At 42.6% G+C, this 21,890-nt stretch overlaps 1 protein-coding gene across 1 annotated transcript in view; it reads left to right on the forward strand.

The window, feature by feature from the left end:
* The window catches only part of LOC109902984 (spermatogenesis-associated protein 16), a 51,033-nt gene that overhangs the window by 22,726 nt on the left and 6,417 nt on the right, over positions 1 to 21,890 (forward strand). Inside the window, exons 5-9 of the mRNA XM_031838066.1 lie at positions 9,694 to 9,778; positions 12,059 to 12,209; positions 14,172 to 14,324; positions 15,960 to 16,124; positions 17,728 to 18,242. Of these exons, the coding sequence (XP_031693926.1) occupies positions 9,694 to 9,778; positions 12,059 to 12,209; positions 14,172 to 14,324; positions 15,960 to 16,124; positions 17,728 to 18,242 (1,069 nt within the window). The remainder of the gene's footprint in view (positions 1 to 9,693; positions 9,779 to 12,058; positions 12,210 to 14,171; positions 14,325 to 15,959; positions 16,125 to 17,727; positions 18,243 to 21,890) is intronic.

The raw sequence follows: 21,890 nt of genomic DNA on the forward strand, positions 1-21,890 counted from the left end.
CACTTCAGTGATATCATGTCACCATGTGGGACTGTGGGTCAATTAACCTTGTCAGAGTGGGCACCCTGAATGTAGTTTGTGAGCTAGGCAGGCTACTGCCTGGGAAGGTCTCCCATTCAGAAGTATGAGCTGGGGAGGGGGGTGGGGGTAGGTTGACCTCAGGTCTCCCCACTGGAAGCCCGAGGTTGTGGGAGTGGGGGAATCTATCAAATAGCTCACCTCTAACTTTGTACAGTACTAATGCAATTAGTAAAATCAGTCACACTATGAAATGGTTTGTGCGAAATCGTTAAGAATAATATAAAACCGGTCTGCACACCACCAAGGTGAATTGTTTTAGTCTTGACTCTTGGTTGACAGTTTTGGGGGATGGGTAATGTATTGATGCTCGAGTGCCAAATCAACACAAATGGATAAGAAAATGTCTAAGCCATCAGGTGCTCAGTTTAGGAAAGAAGAAAAGGAGAAAGGCGCAAAAGATAAAGGTATGCAGCTACGTCCTCTCTTTATGAGTATAATATTATGCATGTCATGAAATAGGCTAGTATAACACTATTATTTGTTAGCCTATGTTACTATGTTGCTTGCTATGCTATTATACATGGGGCGACAATATTCCGTTTTCTGTCCAACTAGCTTACATAGTATTGGATATAATTTCACACGGTTTCATCATGATAATGTGTGTAGCCTGCATCAAAACGATTACAACCTAAATAGCACATTATTGATTTGGTTAACTTTCATTGAGGTGACATCATAAATGTTTTCTGTGATTGTGTGACTATGTCCTGAGCTCAGTAAGCGGAATTTCCAATGCTGTAGGCTTACTTAGAAAATATCAGCATAATATAGACGTCTTCTATCTTTTGTGATATATTGAGTCTTTTGGGGTGTCTTATGCCTAGTATTAGCCAAGGAGGTTGTATGGTTCATGTGGTTCCTATTCTGAAAGTTTTATTAATTGTGCATAATGACATATATTTAAATGTGCAACAAATGTATTTAGGGTGTCAGACTCATATACTGTATTTCAATGTAAATTCAGGGGCACTTCTGAAATATTTTGGAGCACCCTCTGGCACTGGCCAGGATGAGGAGCCTTCTACCTCCTCAGCCACACAGGTGTTTTCACAAATGTTGTGTGAGCCTGAGGATGAAGACCCATTTGCTTCCACTTCTCCCCAGCAGGATTCTTCAGGTGTGTGTGTGCACGAGCATGTGTGTGTGTGTGAGAGTACACACGCATGTGTTTATGTACATCCCTGCATAACATAAACAAAATAAATACTTTCCCTTTTGCAAAGTTTTAAGTTTCCATATTGTAGGTAATGATGATTTTATTATTACTGGGTATGTATGTGGGATGTTCCACCACTATAAAACTATAAATGCTGTGAATAATGTGTGTAAACTAATGTCCATGTGCTCACCATTAGAAATGCATTCCCACCAAATCCTGCCGACACGACTAGTTTGCGAGAACCAAGTGAGGTACCACCGAACTCTGTTTTCCCAAGGAATGAGAGTGATGGAATAAGTTGCCACCACCAGTATTTCAGGAAGACCTTGGTGAGTGGTGAAACAATCCCTAGAAGTTGGTCGGTGTATTCCGAAAGAAACAACAGCCTCTTCTGCTGCGAACTCTTTTCTAAGAAGAAATGTAATTTAGCAAACTCACTGGAAACATGCAAGTTCGTTGCGGACTTCACACAACAGCAGTTCAGAACACCAAAACTGCATGAAAACATGGAAAGAACTGGCAATGAGGATCAAAAAGGGGAAACAATTGATAAACTTGAGATGACACTTATGGAGGATGAGAAGATAAGATGGAGAGAGGTGTTCACACATCTGACTGCTATTGTGCAGTCTCTGGCAATTAGAAATCTGGCACTAAGGGGACACACAGAAACACTACTCTCCATCAAATGGACATTTCCTCAAAGAGGTTGAACTGATGGCACAGTTGGATCCAGTCATAAAAGAGCACTTTAGCCGTGTCCAAAAATGGACCTTGAGTTACACCACCAGCTAACTTGGCCACCAAATACAGAATGAACTCATTGATTTGTTGAGCAGCAAGGTAATTTCAATAATGGTGCGTTATTCTCTATCATTCTAGATTCCACCTCAGTTGTCATCCACACTGAACAGTTGTCAGGAGGAAGAGCCCCTCATAAAGGAACATTTTATGGGGGTTTTGGAGGCAGAGGAGCCAACATTTGATCCCATGATTCTCAAAAGATTAGTGGAGCTAAAAAATGAATTTTGAGGACTGCAGAGGAGAGTCTTATGATAATGGGGCCAACATGAGAGGCAAAAACAAAGGTGTCCAATCCAGACTCCTGGAAATGAATCCAAGAGCTCTATTTATACCATGTGGGGCTCACACATTGAACCTGATTGTGGCTGATGCTGCTAAAAGTTCTGTTGATGCCACAGGTGACTTTGGCATCTTACACAAACTGTACACCTTGTTCTCAGCCTCCACACAGTGATGGGCCATCCTGAAAAAACATGTGGACATCACTTTGAAGATGTGGACTGAGACAAGGTGGGAGAGTACAGTTAAGAGTGTCGAGCCACTGAGGTATCAGGCAGCAGCGGTGAGAGAGGCACTGATTGAGGTGAGGGATCAAACCAAAGACCCTGTGATAAAGATTGAGGCCCAGTCCTTGTCAGAGGAGGTGGGATCATACCACTTCAGCATCTGTACAGTGGTGTGGTATGACATCTTGAGCCAGATCCAACATGTGAGCAAGCTGATGCAGTCTCCCAGTATGCATGTGGATGTTGCAGTCAGTCTTCTCAGAAAGACAGAGAGAGGTCTCAGCAACTACAGGGCAACAGGCTTTATGACTACACAAATGTCAGCCAATGATATTTGCGAGGGAATGAATGTAGCAAAAAAGTCTGAGGTCCAGAAAGCAGAAGTTTTCATACAAATCATTTGATGAGCTTTTGATTGATGCCTGATGAAGCTGGAGGTGACATTTTTCAGTGTCGTTGTTGATGTTGCAACCTCAGCCCTCCAGGAAAGATTTTCCACATTGGAAAATGTAGGAGATAAGTTTGAGTGCTATCAACCTTCCAAAGTCTCTCAAATAAGGAGCTGACAGAACAACGTGAGGCCCTTAGTATGACACTGCACTATAAAGAACACTCAGACTTGGATGGCAGAGAGCTTGCAAAGGAACTGAAGAACTTGCCTGACTTGCCATCAAAGACCATGACCCTGCAGATAGCAATACTGGGTGATTTGAAAAACCATAGTTAATCAATCAATAATATAATAATTATTTTAGTAAAAATGTTTATTAAAAATGTACAATCTGTAGAAGCTATGAGAATAGAAAGGTTCAATTATTTTGTGAAGCATCAGAGCACAGTGGAAAAATATATGGCAAATAGAAATCCAAAATTGGTGATGTTGAGAGATAGATCTGATCATTTATCACTCCAGTGTTAATCTGCAAAATTGTAATTATTCGCCTACCTCCTCATGCCTTTTGCACACACTGTATATAGACTCCCCTTTTTTTCTACTGTGTTATTGACTTGTTAATTGTTTACTCCATGTGTAACTCTGTGTTGTCTGTTCACACTGCTATGCTTTATCTTGGCCAGGTCGCAGTTGCAAATGAGAACTTGTTCTCAACTAGCCTACCTGGTTAAATAAAGGTGAAATAAAAATAAATAAATAAAAAGATGGGAAGGGTTGAATGGAGCTGAAGGGTTATCTAATAACAAGATAACCAATGTAAAACATACAGGGTCTGTAGAATGTATATAGGTTCAGAGCTTTTGTGAAATATCACAGTTACAAATAGAAATCAAACTTGATGGACATCAGAAACAGAGGAAGGACTAAAAACAAACAAAATATAACTATTGTAAAATAGATTGTGTCTGTAAAATGTGTATTAGATATATAAACTGAAGGTAGATGCCTAAGTGTTTATTGGTTTACTCCAATTTGGGGAAGGGTGGTAGTGTTTGCAGGGAATAATAAAGGCATATTCCCCCAAAAAATTATATGTATGTCTATATAGGTATGTGTATGTATATATGTGTTTATATATGCATGCGGCGTGTATGTATATGGATATATGTATTTACCCCCAAAATATATTGGGGATTGAAAATGATGCAGACAATTACATTGATGGAAGCAACATTCTTTCCGCAATATTAAGCTGATCCACCCCTTAAAGGGGAAAAAAATCCCTTATTTTGGATAGAGGGCAGTATTTTCACGCCCGGATGAAAAGCGTGCCCAAAGTAAACTTCCTGTCCCTCAGGCACAGAAGTTAGGATATGCATTAATTGGTAGATTTAGATAGGAAACACTCTAAAGTTTCTAAAACTGTTAAAATAATGTCTGTGAGTATAACAGAACTGATATGGCAGGCTTAAACCCCAAGGACAAACCATCCCAAAAAATAATAATTTCACCTTACCACTGTTTTTAATGGCTAGTACTATAATTATAAGCCCAAGTCCTCCCAAATTGCAGTTCCAAGGGCTTCCACTAGATGTCAACAGTCTTTAGAAAGGGTTTTTGGAAAAATGACCCAGAAATTGTAGTTTTTCTAGGTGTCTCCCATTTTGGCTGTAGTGTTTCCAAGCGCGTGGAGGAAAGCGCATTCTTTCTTATTTATCTCCGGTAATGAACACACTATTCTCCATCTTAAATTGTATAATTTATTTGCGTATTAGGATACCTAAGGTTTGATTATAAACGTTGTTTGACTTGTTTGGAAAAGTTTATTAGTAACGTTTGGGATTCATTTTGAATGCATTTTGATGGAGGGAAACTGAGCGGATTATTGACTGAAGCGCGCCAGCTAAACTGAGTTTTTATGGATATAAAGAAGGACATTATCGAAAAAAAGGACCATTTGTAATGTATTACTGGGACCTTTTGGAGTGCCAACAGAAGATCTTCAAAGGTAAGGCATTTATTATATCGCTAGACTTTCGTGTCGCAATTCCCTGGTTAAATGATTTGTTATGCATTCGTGTGCTGGGCGCTGTCCTCAGATAATCGCATGGTTTGCTTTTGCTGTAAAGTCTTTTTGAAATCCGACACGGCGGCTGGATTAACAACAAGTTAAGCTTTATTTTGATGTATTGTGATTTCATGAAAGTTAAAAATGTATAGTAATTTCATTTGAATTTGACGCTCTGCCATTCCACCGGATGTTGTCGAGGTGTCCCGCTAGCGGCACGCCTTTCCTAAACATTAAAGGAAAAGAAGAAAAAAAGACCATGACCCTGCTTGAGCTGCTGATATTTATACACAAAAGGGAGCTCTCAGAAATGTATCCACATTTATGGACTGCTCTCAGAATTGGTCTTACTCTTCCAGTGACCGTAGCTGAAGCAGAGAGGAGCTTTTCAAAGCTGAAACTCATCAAATCCTACCTGAGGTCCACCATGCCGCAGGAACGCCTTAGTGGCCTTGCTGTCATCAGTATTAACCATGCAATTGCTGGGCAGATTTCAAATGGCAAGAAAGGTCAGGGTTTAGATGGCAGTTGTGCAATTTAGTTTGTGTGTTTCTTGTTTGAAGTGCAATAGTGTAATAATCAGGTTCTCTTCTTTATAAGTGTGTTATTCTATTTGTGTATTTGTGTGATATAGGATTTGTGCAATTTAGTTTTTTGTGTGTTTTTTGTTAGCAATAGGGTAATCGTGTAATAATTAGATTTTCTGTATTTGTATTTATATACTACAATTTGTTTCTATTTGTCTTTGTTACTTTTTGATATTCATGTGTCTTATTTTGTATATATTTTTATAGTTTTAAAAGTTGTCTGAATAAAAATGACAGTTAGTGCAGAATGGTGCTTGTTGTTGGCTGTGGTGTAGCTGAAGGTGGGGTTCTCCCAGGGAGCCATACAAGCTAGAACCGCCACTGCATGCCAGTCTCTCTTGGCTTAGAGTTGAGGAAAGACTGACTGCTTCACTTCTTTTTTTATATATAAGAAACATGTTGGAAATTGCAAGTTGTTTGCACTTACACAAAGCACTGACCCCACGAGACACCAGTTTTTTTTTGTCCCCAGGTCCAGAACAAATTCAAGGAAACATACAGTATTAAACAGAGCCATGAGTGAATGGAACTCCCTTCCATCTCATATAGTGCAAGTGAAGAGCAAACCTGTTTTTTTTTTAAACATATAAAGCAACACCTCACGGCACCACACCTCTGCCCCGTGGGAGCTACTTGTTGTATGTACTGACATGTATGTGTAACTGAAAGATGCTCACAGACTACATTATAATATTTGTAAATGTATGTAAAGTCTTCTGTCTGTAATGTATTTTTTGTTATCTGTCAGAGCCCAGTAAGAGTAGCTGTCTCCATTGGCGTTGGCTAATTGGGATCCTAATGAATCAAATCAAATGTATATCAATAGACATATGTATGCCATGATTATGGGAACTAGAGGAGGTAGGCTACTGAGTGCCTGGTGAATGGAGAGAAAAATATCCTGTACACACCACTAACTCATTTTCTTATACAATTCACTTTTGTCTTCCATTATGCATACATCTGATTAGCCAAGCCCAGACCTCGGATTTGTGTGAGAAAAGAGGTGTTGAATGCCAAACCTTTTGCACTCGGGAGCCAAGAGTATGTAGAATGCTGACACCAGTAGAAAACAACGCCATTCTCTACAGCTGCATGTGCTGCTAATGGAGCAGCTGTGGCGTGTGGGGTTGGGCTGTTATTTTCGGCAGCTTTGAAAGACCATTCTTACAATGGTGTGTCACCTGAGTATCAGAACATATCTATGTTGTGGTACAGTACAGCTACCTGGGCTGAGCTGCTGTGTGAAGGGAGTTGGTGGTGATGATGAATTGACCATCCCCTAGTAGTCCACTGAGCTGTGGGGCTGCTGTGGCCTTCCTCTTACCTTCCCCATCACTTCGTTTTTGTTTTTTTCTTCCTTAGCCTTTAATGGTGTCACATTGTGAAGTCTCTACACAAGCTGTCTCTATTGGCCATTTTTTCAGGCCAGCCGTCACAAACGGCCCCATGCTGTCAGACTGGTCATTATCTTGATATGAGGGGTCAGGCCGGTCCCAAATGGTTTTTTTCTGTTTTGACATGGTTGTTTTTAGGTTGTCATGCTGTCCTTTGACAAATCTCTTATTGTTCGTCCACACCCCCCCATGTGGCCAGAGTGAGAGCACTAACAGGAACTTTTCAAATTAACCCAAATCCCAGTCTGCCTGTTGAATTTAACTCTGTCAAATTGACTGCCAGCATCGACATAAAGGAGATATCAAGAGGACGAGGGGCTGTAGGCAGCAGGCTAGTCTCATAGGGCGGTCACAGTGCAACCGGAAAGGTTTCCAATTCCAAGTGTTTTGAAGATGTTTTTAAAAGGCTTGTGATAGCCACATCTACTTTCCGTGACATCACTCAATAGACAGGGCCTCTCATGTAAGGGAGCTATTGATCTAATCATCCCTGTTACCTTGGACCCTCAGAAAACGGGATTAAGGGGTCAATTGACATTATTGGCAAACCTGTTTTTATAGCTCTCTCTGTTACAAGAGTGGCATGACAGGATTTTAAATGGGTGTTTGCTCTCACTCTGTAACAAAGAGAATATATTTTAAACTGAGATGACTGAGAACTATGGCACTCTGCTTCCAAACAATAGCTGTTTCTATATGCAGCTTCATGCTATATGCAAACTGTATGCCAGCAATTAGCATTCCATTGAATGCTTCATGAGGGGGAAATCCAAGATGCAGGCTTCTCGCAATCTTGGCTTTATTGTAGAGATCGCATAGAGGTAGCACTCTGATGTACATTGAAAGCTACCAATGCATTTGACCATTTAATTGTTGTGGGAATGCTAAGACTCTAGGGCTTACTAGATGGACTTCACGCCCATTAACCAGGCATGAGTCCTAACCTCCGCTGTAGTCAATAGAGGCTGGTCCAACAATGGAAAATCAGTTGCTTCACTCTTTGGGGAGTGCAATTGGGTTTTCCTTTCTCAAACACACACCAGTGCTCTCATGAGGTTCATTGATTGTGGCTGTGATGATGACTTCAACCATGCCTGGCCTCTCTCTCTCTCTAGCAATCCAGGCCCACTGGCCCATCCATCCCTTAGAGCTGAGCCATCATCATCACTGTCAGATGAACCAATCATGACCAATTACTGGGATTATCTTTTAGTGATCACAGCACATCTGGCAGCCATCAGCCACTGTATAGATTGTTGGATGCAGGGGAGACAGCAACCTGGCAGGCGAAGGCATGATCCTAGCTGCTAGAGACCTGGCCAGTGCCAACAGGGTTGAACTGCAACTAGGGGAAAGGGGCATACCTAGTCAAAAACTGAATGCAATCAACCGAAATGTGTCTTCCGCATTTAACCCATACCCTCTGAATTAGAGAGGTGCGGGGGGGCTGCCTTAATCGGCGCCCAGGGAGCAATTGTTGTCGGAGGTGGACTGCCTTGCTCAAGGGCAGAACGGTAGATTTTTCCACCTTGCCGGTTCAGGGATTTGAATCGGCAACCTTTCGGTTACCACCCCTAGAATATTATTATTATCATCATCACCACTCAGCCTCTTTCTTCCAGCCCTTGTCCCAACAAGTACCAACGCTTAAGATAATTGATTGGTAGCTTCCTCTCTGGTGGGGAACCAAACATCAGCCAAAAAGAGAATAAATCTTTGATGTAAAATCAGAGAGTTGCTTCATCAATTTGACAAATGTGATGTGTTCTTCTGGCGGCTTGTGTCACTTTCTACCAAAGCACTGAAAATTATTTTACAGTTATGTTACCACAGTGTCTTAAGAATAAAAACTAAAATCCAATGTGCCTCCACGAGTATAGAGGTAGTGTATTAGAGACAGACAGGACTGTGACTGCATGGTGGGATGATTTTAAGGGTCTTTCACAGATGATTGGTGAACATGTTTGTGGAGGATTTATGCATTATCAGTTGTGACATCTGTAAGGCGACACAGTGTGCCATATACAGAGCCCCCAGCCATGGACGGGCATTGGCTATAAATGGGGCATGCTAAAGTAACCCAAAGGTACTCTTTGCAAAACAAACAATACCTGACCTTGTGATCGTTTACGCTATGCAGTTACTCATATGTGCAAGATCCACTTACAGGCATAGTGCTCCCAAGACTAAACGTGGTAGAATGCTTTTTCAGTCCCTTATGTTTTTTTTTGTGTCATGTGCAATTCATTCCTCTTTGTTTTTGTTGGCAACCTGGTTATTCTGAGAACATGGGACAAATACACAATAACGACAAAGGTTTTTGAATGGCAGGATGCCAGGCAATACTTTTCCCTTGACATATATTTATCCTTACATCGCAGGGACTGGGTCTTATGTCTGCTATTTTGGTTGACTTTTTGATATTGCTGCAGATGGTTCTTTTGATAATGTTATCAGTGCTATGCTGTTCCATTTTAGAAGAATGAAAACCTCTCTGTTTTGTATGTGCTCTGCTTGACTCTGCTGTGCTTTGCTCTCCTGTGCCATGCTGTGCTATGCTAGACTATTGTGTATGCAGTTTTCACCTAGCTATTGAATGTGTGTGCTGTCTCTCTTGTGCCTCTCTCCCCACAGTGTAACATCCTGATTGAAATTTGTCTGATAGTTTCTGTGTGTCTCTGTCCTTGTCATTAGGAGTGCCATGATTGCTGACTGGGTGTACTGGCTGTCCGGGGGCTCAGATGAACACATAAGCAAGCTCATCAAACTGTATTGGCAGGTGAGAACAGATGGCCCCAGAGCAGAGACGAGGGGCCCACCGCCCAATCAAAAGCTCAATGAATGATTATTACTTAAAAGACTGCCGACTGAGGTAGCTCTTTGCATATCAATCAGGCAGAACGCTGCATAGCAGTAAACGGTTTATAATGAACCAGAGCACAGCGGGGTGGCACCGAGTGAACCTAACCTCAACACTGGCAAGCAAAGGTCATTCAATTAATCAGCCTCGACTACTGTATGGTTACACAAACATTGTCCTCTCTCTAATCTAACCTTAATGACCTAAACCACTACTATCACACAATTTACAGAATTGACAGAATACATGTAATGTGTTTGCTATGTTTTCCCGTCTTTACTTGTCTTGCATATATCTAGCATCGTAACCATGTAGTACTGAATATAAACCCCAAGCTTTGTACATGAGTTTCCATAAGATGTTGGAGGTTGGCGAAGGAACACATGCAAACATAGAGGGAATTACACTCGCTGAAGTTGCTTTTCTGCACTTCAAGTTTAGCAGAGGAAAGGTGAAGAGTTTTTTTTCTTTTTTTCGGAGGGCAAAATGAATGCTTTTGACCTTGAAAGTGGGTTTGTACGGATCTGCATTCACTTGAAATCGAGCCTTGATTTGCATTTGCTTGAAGTGAGATGAGTGCGGGATAGATTTTAGTATTCAGTACATCAAGCACCTTCCGTTTTATTCATTTCCGTCCCATGTGAATTTCAATACGTCTGTGTGTGTTTATCCTGACGGCCCTTAAACTAGCTCCCAACATCACACACAGCCTTCTACCCACTGTGGGTTTCAAGTCCCTCAGTGAGGGCCACAGATTTAGAACCACACTACTTCTACTTTGAATGTTTCCTTTGTCAAATAAGCAGGGGAGAAACTTCGGACTGGTATTGACGTCAAGGAGGCATTTTGTTTTTCTATCGCATGGCCTTTTTATGGATCATCTTTACAGCTAACTCATTCCATATTTTATTGCAATACTTTCTCACTAAACATGCACATGGAAATGAATGAAAATATAAAATATCTTAGAGCCCATTTGTTTCATTGTGATACATTTTCTTGCCTGCTGACAAATGGCTCAGAAATTCTCCATCGAAACAGACAACCCCCAAATAATTGACTCAATGGGCGAAAACACAACATTATCTCCCTAAGTACTGTAGGGAGATAATGTTGTGTTTCTCTGGGTGGTCAGACTAATGAAGCCTCAGCTCTTTCTCCTTAACTTATCAATAGAGGTGATTTAATAAGGTAGCTAGCTAGTGATCTGAAGCTCAAAACGAACTCATTGACATAGTAATGTAATCTGTTTATTCTAATGTCATCTGAAATAATAAGTAGATGGAAAGCTGAATTGTCTGGTCGGGTAATATTTCCCTTTTAGCTTCAGACAAATGTAAAAGGTTATGGTAAAACCAAAGCCATGTTAATCCCCAATCCATAATCTGTTCCCTCTCATTCAGAGTGGATTTAAACGGAGAATAGATTAGTCCAGGAAAACCGTTAGTTTCCCAGTTGCAATGTTTTATTCATCCCAACAACCCAACGGAAAGCATAGCAATGTTTAAAATTCTTGGACATTTTCTTGTTTACAATACATTTTTTTTCCCAGTCCATCAAAGCACAGAAAACAGTAAGAACAAATGTAACCTTGAATGGCCAAATCAGCAGATCTACTGTAGCAGCTCTTGTAGCAGCCTGAACAATTCAATCAGCTCTGCATTTAGTAACTTTCATCATTTTAGGAGTGTCTACCTCTGAGTAAGGCCAGTAGCGTACCATCCTGTATCCCACTGCTGTCTTGCTTCTGAAGTTAATCAGGGTTGGTCCTGGATGGGAGACCAGATGCTGCTGGAAGTGGTGTTGGAGGGCCAGTAGGAGGTACTCTTTCCTCTGGTCTAAAAAAATCCCCCAATGTGATTGGGGACATTGCCCTGTGTAGGGTGCAGTCTTTTGGATGGGACGTTAAAGATCCCATGGCACTTATCGTAAGAGTAGGGGTGTTAACCCTGGTGTCCTGGCTAAATTCCCAATCTAGTCCTCATACCATCACGGTCACCTAATCATCCCCAGCTTACAATTGGCTCATTCATCTCCTCTCCCCCGTAACTATTCCTCAGGTTGTTGCTATAAATGAGAATGTGTTGTCAGTCAATTTACCTGGTAAAATAAGGGTAAAAAAAAAAATAATTTAAAAGGAAGTTAGATAATGGTCCTCTCTTACTCTCTTCCCTGCCTCTCACGACTCCACAATCCCAGGCTCTGTTGGACGAGGCGATCATCATGGAGGATGGTTTCTCTGTCATGTACACCCCGTGCTCTGCTGGGGACTCCGTGGGGGATTGCATCGCCAAGGCCGAGGAGACCTTCAGGAAACAGAACCCTGCCTTCACAGACTACCTGTTCACAGGTATGGAATATAGACCAGGGGGAATGGGAGCGAGGAATAGACTCATCTCTATGAGATTCATCCTTTAGAAATGATAGAGCTCCCTCCAGTAGAAGGAGTGAGTGAGATGAACATGGTTCTCCCCCACATCTTCCTCTCAGCAGGAGGCTGTACTGTAGCCTGTTCTCCTCACTGTCAGCCTGCAGCTCAGACTAGCAGGGGTCAAACACACACACTGCCAGTGCCTCAATTAGCCTGCCCTGCCTCATCTTTCCACCATGCCCTCCTATCGAAAAGCAAATGCATATCTACAGATCCCTGTCTAGATCAAATAAGCTCCCCTCTACTGTGGTGTAGCCACATTAGCTGGTTACCCCCCCCCCCCCCATGTAAGTGTGTTCCAATTTGAGAAGTGCTGTTCCATTAACTCTTAAAGATGCAGTACGTTATCTTAAGCACTTACAAATTCGTAACATATTGTACGAATTGGAATTTGTTAACGTATTATACGTATTGCAAAAAAAACGTTTATATATATTTTTTCAAATGCAGGACTTAATACAAAACCTCTGGAGACTCACTTTAATTACCCTCTACACTGAGACATGGGCTCTGAATGGTGCATGTGTCCGCAGACAGGTTCGATTTCTCAAACTGCCATGGGGTGAGGCATGAGCTGTAGTGTCCAGGAAGGTCATCAGCAGGAATGGTCAGAAGAGGGGAGGAGAGAAGAGGGGAAGGAGGAGGAGGGAAGGGAAGGGTAGTACCCCGAGACAGTGGACGAAAAGGGCTGAGGATCTCTGAAGGCCTTGACTAAAGTTGTGCTCAGTTCTTTGCTTCCACCCAGCCAGGATAACAAGCCAGACCAGTAACCCCCGGTGACACAGGTTAGTGGTCAGAGAGGAGAGGGGAGTGCTCTCTGGACCAGCCTCATCAATAACACCACCACACAGGGGAGGGAGAGATAAATACACACACACACACACCGAGAGAGGAACGAGGAACATTCACTTGAGTTGCTCCAAAAGTCTAGGCTACAGTATTACTATTATAAGACTCAGTGAGTCTTGCTGAAGGGTATTGCAATTTTTGTATTGTACATTCCCCATGGAAACTCTATATTCATAGACACAGCAGGGAACTCATCATCCATCCATCACCACTCTGAGGGTGAGTGTCTGTCTGGGGTGAATCCTTTTAAGGCTAATAGCATTAATGTAAATAAGACCCAAGGGTCAGCAATGCCTTGAAAACAACCCAAATGAGTGACCTGGTTTGGGAGCAAAGCAGCCATTGTGGGGGACACTGGTAATACAGTAGGCTATCCAATTCCAATGGCACCCAACTCCCTATGTAGGGTCCCTATTTCCTATGAACTGTCATCAAAAGTATTACACTAAATAGGGAATAGAATGCCATTTGGGATGCAGCCTAGTTGTAATCCAATCATTGGAATTCCATGGAGAACACATCATCCCCTGCTGTGGTTTCTGTCAACTTTGCCTCGGGGGATGACAAAGGCAATTTCCCCATTTTTACGTATTTATGGTACACTATGCATACAGGCAGTAACATATGAAAGGGCTGACATTTGTGTGTGGTTTTGAATTTAATATTTACGGGTGAATTGGCCTGTAGAACATTACAAGACATAAAGACACTACTTGTATGTCAGAGCATTGTGAGAATAGCAATCAACAGACTCAAGAAGAATCAGCATACCCAAGTCAGTCTCTCACACATACTGTGCATTATATTGGTCATATACTAAAAAGACTGATTGGATTCTATTGATTTGAGAGGAATGAGCTGTTCTCTAAATGTGGTGCAACATACCACTTCTCACTTCTGAGATGTACTGTATGTCTTTGATGTACACTGTCATTGATGAAATTAACCTAATAAATAAATAGATTAAGATTTACCTTGAATGTGTTCATGTTAATTACCCAGCCCTCCTGTTCCTCTCTGCCTGTCACCCAGACCCCAGTGGAGGTCACCTGCTGCCCAAGACCACAGACTGGAGCAATCCCCCGTCCACCCAGCAGAAATACGTCCTCACCCTGGGCTTCAGGAGAGGACAGGACGGCAGCTTCCTCAGCAAACTCACCAGCAGGACCTGCCCCTCTTTTACAGGTACAGATACTGTACATCTCACTGATGCTTAACACTGCTGGCACACACATTACACAGAAGTCTGTTGCTAGCAGCTGTAGTCACTGATTTTATTGTCCTGGTTTTAAAATGGAGTTTGTACATCTGTTGAAGCATGCTTGTTTTATTATGGACGTGTAACTCTGAGAACTGAGAGAGTCGATAGAGTTGTTTTCTGAAGTGGTTGCAGATGTAGAATATTGAAGTATGCAGACAGACAGTTCCAAGTCACTGAACCCCCTTGACATCACACAGAGTGGTTTGACTGTCACCTAACCCTTGACCTGGTGATCACGTCACACTGTCAGCTCTGTGTTCTCACATCACCTTCATACTCACGACACCAAAGAGATCCCACACACTTTCTCTAAAACAGACACACAATTCTCAGAATGAACAAACAGCAATGCTGCCGAGAGACATTTAATATTTATTAGCGACTATTCAGGCAGGGTTGTTGCATACCACAGTACTGCAGGCTTAGAACACTAGGTTGGATGATGGTATGAAAATTGACCACAGGCTTTCAGTTCATTACATTAGTCAGCTGGTCAATTTTGGAATTAGTGGATTTGTCATTTGACCCCAGTCATCTTGCAATCATTACGTCAAGGGGGGCAGGGGAGGTGAAATATTGACACTGTTGGAATGGAACAGAAATCTAGCTTCTGTATTATGCATTTACAGTGGGGCAAAAAAAGTATTTAGTCAGCCACCAATTGTGCAAGTTATCCCACTTAAAAAGATGAGAGAGGCCTGTAATTTTCATCATAGCAAATAAATTCATAAAAAATCCTACAATGTGATTTTCTGGATTTTTTTCCCTCATTTTGTCTGTCATAGTTGAAGTGTACCTATGATGAAAATTGCAGGCCTCTCTCATATTTTTAAGTGGGAGAACTTGCACAATTGGTGGCTGACTAAATATTATTTTTCCCCACTGTACATGACACTTCATATGGTCCACAGCAGTGGTTCCCAACTTGTTTTGGTTACTGTACCACCAACAGAATTTTGCCCTTGCCGGAGTGCCCCTGAAGTACCCCCCCATGTACATTTTACCAGTAGGCCTATGGTCTCATGAGGCTTCTTAGGTACCCCTTGTGGATTGGGAACCACTGGTCTAGAAAGAGCATACAGGAGAAATGTTGTAGAATTGACTGCTCTGCACTAACAAAGATTATATTGTGTGTCTGTCTGTCTGGTCTGGTCTTGTCTTGTTCAGTTCCTCGGTAGAGGAGCGGACAGACAGAGCTGAGGAGGTCAGCTGTGCTCTGTTAAAAGGGTTGGGGGTAGGCAGGGGGGAAATCGATGCCTTTGTGTAATGTATCAAAGACATGGGCACTGCATGGGTCTGTTAAGCCATCAGTCATTTGCCGCTTGCGCAGGGGGGGTGGCTGCTGAGCTCACCATAAGGGGATGTCACCACTGCAGTGTGTGTGTGTGCTGCTGCTGCTCTGTGTAAGTCACAAACACAGAACCAGACACACCATCAATCCTGCATTGATTAGCAAACTGTAGTGTTGATTAGCTGTAATTTATTTGTGCTAAAGTAAGTTTGAGTTTAAAGCTGAGTCTGTGGATGTTGATTGTATGTTTATTTATTTGTTTGTTCAGGACCCAGAGCCTCATTCAGCTCCAGTAGCCCAGAGGACATGGAGCGGGTGTGTGACACGTTCAGCAGGAGGATCCTACCAGCCTTAGATTTTATTAAGTGCACCAAACTAGCTGTGGGTATACGTTTACATGCTTTGAGTGGAGGAAAACAAAGCAACCATAATTGAAAGAAATCAAGGTCATATTTGGTCCTTAAGCGCTACTAAAATGAGTGGTGATGTACTGGTAAACACTCCTGATAGCAACAAAAGGTGCTGAGCGTCACTGTTTATTTAACTATACAAGTCAGTTAAGAACAAATTCTTATTTTCAATGACAGCCTAAGAACAGTGGGTTAACTGCCTTGTTCAGGGGAAGAACAACAGATTTTTACCTTGTCAGCTCGGGGATTCGATCTTGCAACCTATCGGTTACTAGTCCAAATCAAATTAAATCAAATTTATTTGTCACATACACATGGTTAGCAGATGTTAATGCGAGTGTAGCGAAATGCTTGTGCTTCTAGTTCCGACAATGCAGTAATAACCAACGAGTAATCTAACTAACGATTTCCAAAACTACTACCTTATACACACAAGTGTAAAGGGATAAAGAATATGTACATAAAGATATATGAATGAGTGATGGTACAGAGCGGCATAGGCTAGATGCAGTAGATGGTATCGAGTACAGTATATACATATGAGATGAGTATGTAAACAAAGTGGCATAGTTTAAAGTGGCTAGTGATACATGTATTACATAAAGATGCAGTAGATGATATAGAGTACAGTATAAACGTATGAGATGAATCATGTAGGGTATGTAAACATTATATTAAGTAGCATTGTTTAAAGTGGCTAGTGATATATTTTACATCAATTCCCATTATTAAAGTGGCTGGAGTTGAGTCAGTGTGTTGGCAGCAGCCACTCCATGTTGGCCTCAGTATGATGGCCTTGAGATAGAAGCTGTTTTTCAGTCTCTCGGTCCCAGCTTTGATGCACCTGTACTGACCTCGCCTTCTGGATGATAGCGGGGTGAACAGGCAGTGGCTCGGGTGGTTGTTGTCCTTGATGATCTTTATGGCCTTCCTGTGACATCGGGTGGTGTAGGTGTCCTGGAGGGCAGGTAGTTTGCCCCCGGTGATGCGTTGTGCAGACCTCACTACCCTCTGGAGAGCCTTACGGTTGTGGGCGGAGCAGTTGCCGTACCAGGCGGTGATACAGCCCGACAGGATGCTCTCGATTGTGCATCTGTAAAAGTTTGTGAGTGCTTTTGGTGACAAGCCAAATTTCTTCAGCCTCCTGAGGTTGAAGAGGCGCTGCTGCGCCTTCTTCACGATACTGTCTGTGTGGGTGGACCAATTCAGTTTGTCTGTGATGTGTACGCCGAGGAACTTAAAACTTACTACCCTCTCCACTACTGTCCCATCGATGTGGATAGGGGGGTGTTCCCTCTGCTGTTTCCTGAAGTCCACAATCATCTCCTTAGTTTTGTTGACGTTGAGTGTGAGGTTATTTTCCTGACACCACACTCCGAGGGCCCTCACCTCCTCCCTGTAGGCCGTCTCGTCGTAGTTGGTAATCAAGCCTACCACTGTTGTGTCGTCCGCAAACTAGTCCAATGCTCTAACCACTAGGCTAGCTGACTGTGCTGGAACACTGTGAACCACGTTTGTTATCTGTCAATTACCCTCTCCTCTTGTTAAGAACAGGCAGGATGGTGTGAAGGTCATCACGCCTTGGTCGTGGGTCGGTTGATATGGACTCATTTCCCTGTGACTTAGTAAGAGACGGCAGCAGCATTAACAGACGGCTAGGCAGCAGCGTTAAGAGACGGCTAGGCAGCAGCGCTAAGAGACGGCTAGGCAGCAGCGCTAAGAGACGGCTAGGCAGCAGCGCTAAGAGACGGCTAGGCAGCAGCGCTAAGAGACGGCTAGGCAGCCGCGCTAAGAGACGGCTAGGCAGCAGCGCTAAGAGACGGCTAGGCAGCCGCGCTAAGAGACGGCTAGGCAGCAGCGCTAAGAGACGGCTAGGCAGCACCGCTAAGAGACGGCTAGGCAGCAGCGCTAAGAGACGGCTAGGCAGCAGCGCTAAGCGACGGCTAGGCAGCAGCGCTAAGAGACGGCTAGGCAGCAGCGTTAAGAGACGGCTAGGCAGCAGCGTTAAGAGACGGCTAGGCAGCAGCGTTACCAGACGGCTAGGCAGCAGCGTTACCAGACGGCTAGGCAGCAGCGTTACCAGACGGCTAGGCAGCACTGGTAAGAGCCTATTTAAGCAACGTTTGTTCAGATGCATCACAGTAACTGTATCTTAATTTCAAACACTTTCTCTCGTATTTTGTACCATGATAACAGTTCACACACAGTTTGTCATTTTAATGTGGCAGTACCCACTTATTTCCTAAAATCCCTGGAATTGGTGGAGTAAGAAAATGTTCTGTAATCAAGCAACAATGGTAATTTATTTTAGCTCGTTATCAGGACAGAATGTGGATCATAATTACTACATTTTCAAAGATAACATTTCCATAATGAAGATGATTTCTAGGAGGACTGTGGTGTCCTTGATGTCTTTTGTTATTACTTTAATAATCCTTATAAAGAGGAAGACCGTAGAAACATGTCAAAGGAAAGTACAGGTTATGTGGAGAGCAGAACTAAATGTACACAGGGCTTATCTCTTTGAGATCTGAGAGGAACTATTGATTGTTTTTTCAAAATTATAATGTGGGGTCCTCTTATCTGCAAGAAATTAATTCACTCATAGCAGCTCTCTCTTGCTTACCTGAAGAGAACCACACACACACATACATACACACCCCTTTCTACTCACGTGTGTACTATAGCCATTAGTTGTACAGCTATTCAGTAATGAATTACGGTGTGTGTTTTGAAAGGGAATGAGCAGTAATGAATAAAGTAGCATGGAGCTTCAGAGTGGCTTGTAACAAAGACTTTGTGGGGAAGTTGTTTGCACTGTCGTTGTTGTTGTTGTTGTTAAAATGTGCTTGTCCCTAGTAATTGGAGTGCTCATTTCTTCCAGTGCAGGCCAGGCCAGTTCCCTGATTGGTGTGCTGTGTCTCGATCCTGTCTCGGGTTTACTAAGCAGCATGTGGCCTGAGGGAGTCTCACAATCGAATTACACATACACACACACACGCATGCACACATTTTCACTCACACACACACAGACAGGGAGACACACACAGAATCACACATACAGAGTGAGAGAAACACACACATGCTGCTCTCTCCCGTGGCCCCTGGCAGCATGGCTGCAGGTCAAGCGGACTCCTCGCCACCACATAGACAGCCCTGTCACCGACGAACTCGCTCTCTCCTCCCGCTGCTCTCAATAATTCAACTGGTTGATCAATGACCCCTTTTTTCTCTTGAAATGGACAATGCAAACTAAAGAGGAGATTTCATTTGGAGCCGCACAGCAGAGCTCTGGCTATCGATTTCAGAAGCATCATAATTGTAATTACATCTGCATCTGTAACACCGGCTCTATGAGATGCAGAAACACAATGGTAATTAAATTAGTCACTCTGCAGCTGAGAAGGCTCAAGGAAATCCTATTATGTTGCGATGCATCTAGACAAATGCAGCTTGAACGCCCTCCAACAATTAGTGTACAATTATTTGGTGTGCTGCATGCATTTGGTAGAGCCGTGAAGCGTGCAATGCTACATTGTTTAATTTTAAAATCGGGGTGGGTTTTTCACATCTGCTGCTTTAGATGTAGTATTTTAAAATATTTGTTAATGAAATACATCTGCATATGTTCTGGGTCTTCATATAAGGAACAGTATGCTAACATATAGAGATGTAGATTAAAATATTTTACAGTAGGCACCAACAATTTGATAATTTGCATAGTTTAACTAGCAATATCATACAGGCAGTAAAAGCATTGGCATAGAGGTGTGGGTTAACTAATTTTAATACTGTACATAATTACAATACAAATCTAACTCTATTACTACACTGGTTGCCTTGTATTGCTCTGCTCTGTAGCATCCCAAACATTGCATGTGAAGGGTAGGAGGGAGTAATACAAGAAAATAATTATATGAAATATTCAGGGGGAGCAAAGCAAAACAAAACAGCATAGCTTGTAAAGGAATGTGTTGTTTTTTCCCTCGTTGGGATGTTGAAAGTAAACCGAGAAGGGAGGCAGGCCAGGACAAAACAAAACCTTGAGGTCTGCGAAAGGAGGGGTAGAGGTGGGGTGTTGTCCCACAAAAAGAAAATCACAATTTTTCAACATGATTTTCAGCCTTTTGTTGCCTTGGAATAAAAGGGCCTGGGCACTTTGTCAGGTTCCAGCGGGTGGAGAAAGAGCACAACGGGAGATATGCCAAAAGATATCTTCAGTGATGGATCGCTTCAGGAAGCGCCAGCTACTTAGATTAGATACCACTGGAGGAAGGACCTTTGACACTTGTCCTTATGGAACTGTGTTAACAGATGTCAATACTCCAAAACTCAGCAAAATGCTAACCCTGCTGACGATCTATGCTCATTTGTTGTTCAATGTTTTGTAGTAGACCGTGTAGTGGCCAGCAATCCCCGTTTAATCCACCCCACTGTTGTCGCTTGAAAATTAAAATGTATAATGAACCGGTACAGACAACTGCGCAGTGTGACAGTGACATATTGAAGTCGGAAGTTTACATACACTTAGGTTGGAGTCATTAAAACTCGTTTTTCAACCACTCCACACATTATTTGTTAACAAACTATAGTTTTGGCAAGTCGGTTAGGACATCTACTTTGTGCATGACAGAAGTACATTTTCCAACAATTGTTTACAGACAGATTATTTCACTTATAATTCACTGTATCACAATTCCAGTGGGTTGACTTTGCCTTTAAACAGCTTGGAAAATTCCAGAAAATGATGTCATGGCTTTAGAAGCTTCTGGTAGGCTAATTGACATCATTTGAGTCAATCAGAGGTGTACCTGTGGATGTATTTCAAGGCCTACCTTCAAACTCAGTGGCTCTTTGCTTGACATCATGGGAAAATCAAAATAAATCAGCCAAGACCTCCGAAAAAAAATGTAGACCTCCACAAGTCTGGTTCATCCTTGGGAGGAATTTCCAAATGCCTGATGGTACCAGGTTCATCTGAACAAACAATAGTACGCAAGTATAAACACCATGGGACCATGTAGCCATCATACCGCTCAGGAAGGAGACACGTTCTGTCTCCTAGAGATGAACGTACTTTGGTGCGAAAAGTGCAAATCAATCCCTGAACAACAGCAAAGGACCTTGTGGAGATGCTGGAGGAAACAGGTACACAAGTATCTATAGGCACAGTAAAACGAGTCCTATGTCGACCTAACTTGAAAGGCCGCTCAGCAAGGAAGAATCCACTGCTCAAAACCGCCATAAAGCCAGACTACGGTTTGCAACTGCACATGGGGACAAAGATCGTACTTTTTGGAGAAATGTCCTCTGGTCTGATGAAACAAAAATAGAACTGTTTGGCCATAATGACCATCGTTATGTTTGGAGGAAAAATGGGGAGGCTTGCAAGCCGAAGAACACCATCCCAACCGTGAAGCAGGGGGTGGCAGCATCATGTTGTGGGGTTGCTTTGCTGCAGGGGGGACTGGTGTACTTCACAAAATAGATGGCATCATGAGGGAGGAACATTATGTGGATATATTGAAGCAACATCTCAAGACATCAGTCAGGAAGTTAAAGCTTGGTCGCAAAATGGACAATGACCCCAAGCATACTTCCAAAGTTGTGGCAAAATGGCTTAAGGACAACAAAGTCAAGTTATTGGAGTTGCCGTCACAGAGCCCTGACCTCAATCCCATAGAAAATTTGTGGGCAGAACTGAAAAAGCGCGTGTGAGCAAGGAGGCCTACAAGCCTGATTGTTACACCAGCTCTCTCAGGAGGAATGGGCCAAAATTCACCCAACTT

Source organism: Oncorhynchus kisutch, linkage group LG13 (assembly GCF_002021735.2).
Source record: "Oncorhynchus kisutch isolate 150728-3 linkage group LG13, Okis_V2, whole genome shotgun sequence".
Classification (NCBI taxonomy): domain Eukaryota; kingdom Metazoa; phylum Chordata; class Actinopteri; order Salmoniformes; family Salmonidae; genus Oncorhynchus; species Oncorhynchus kisutch.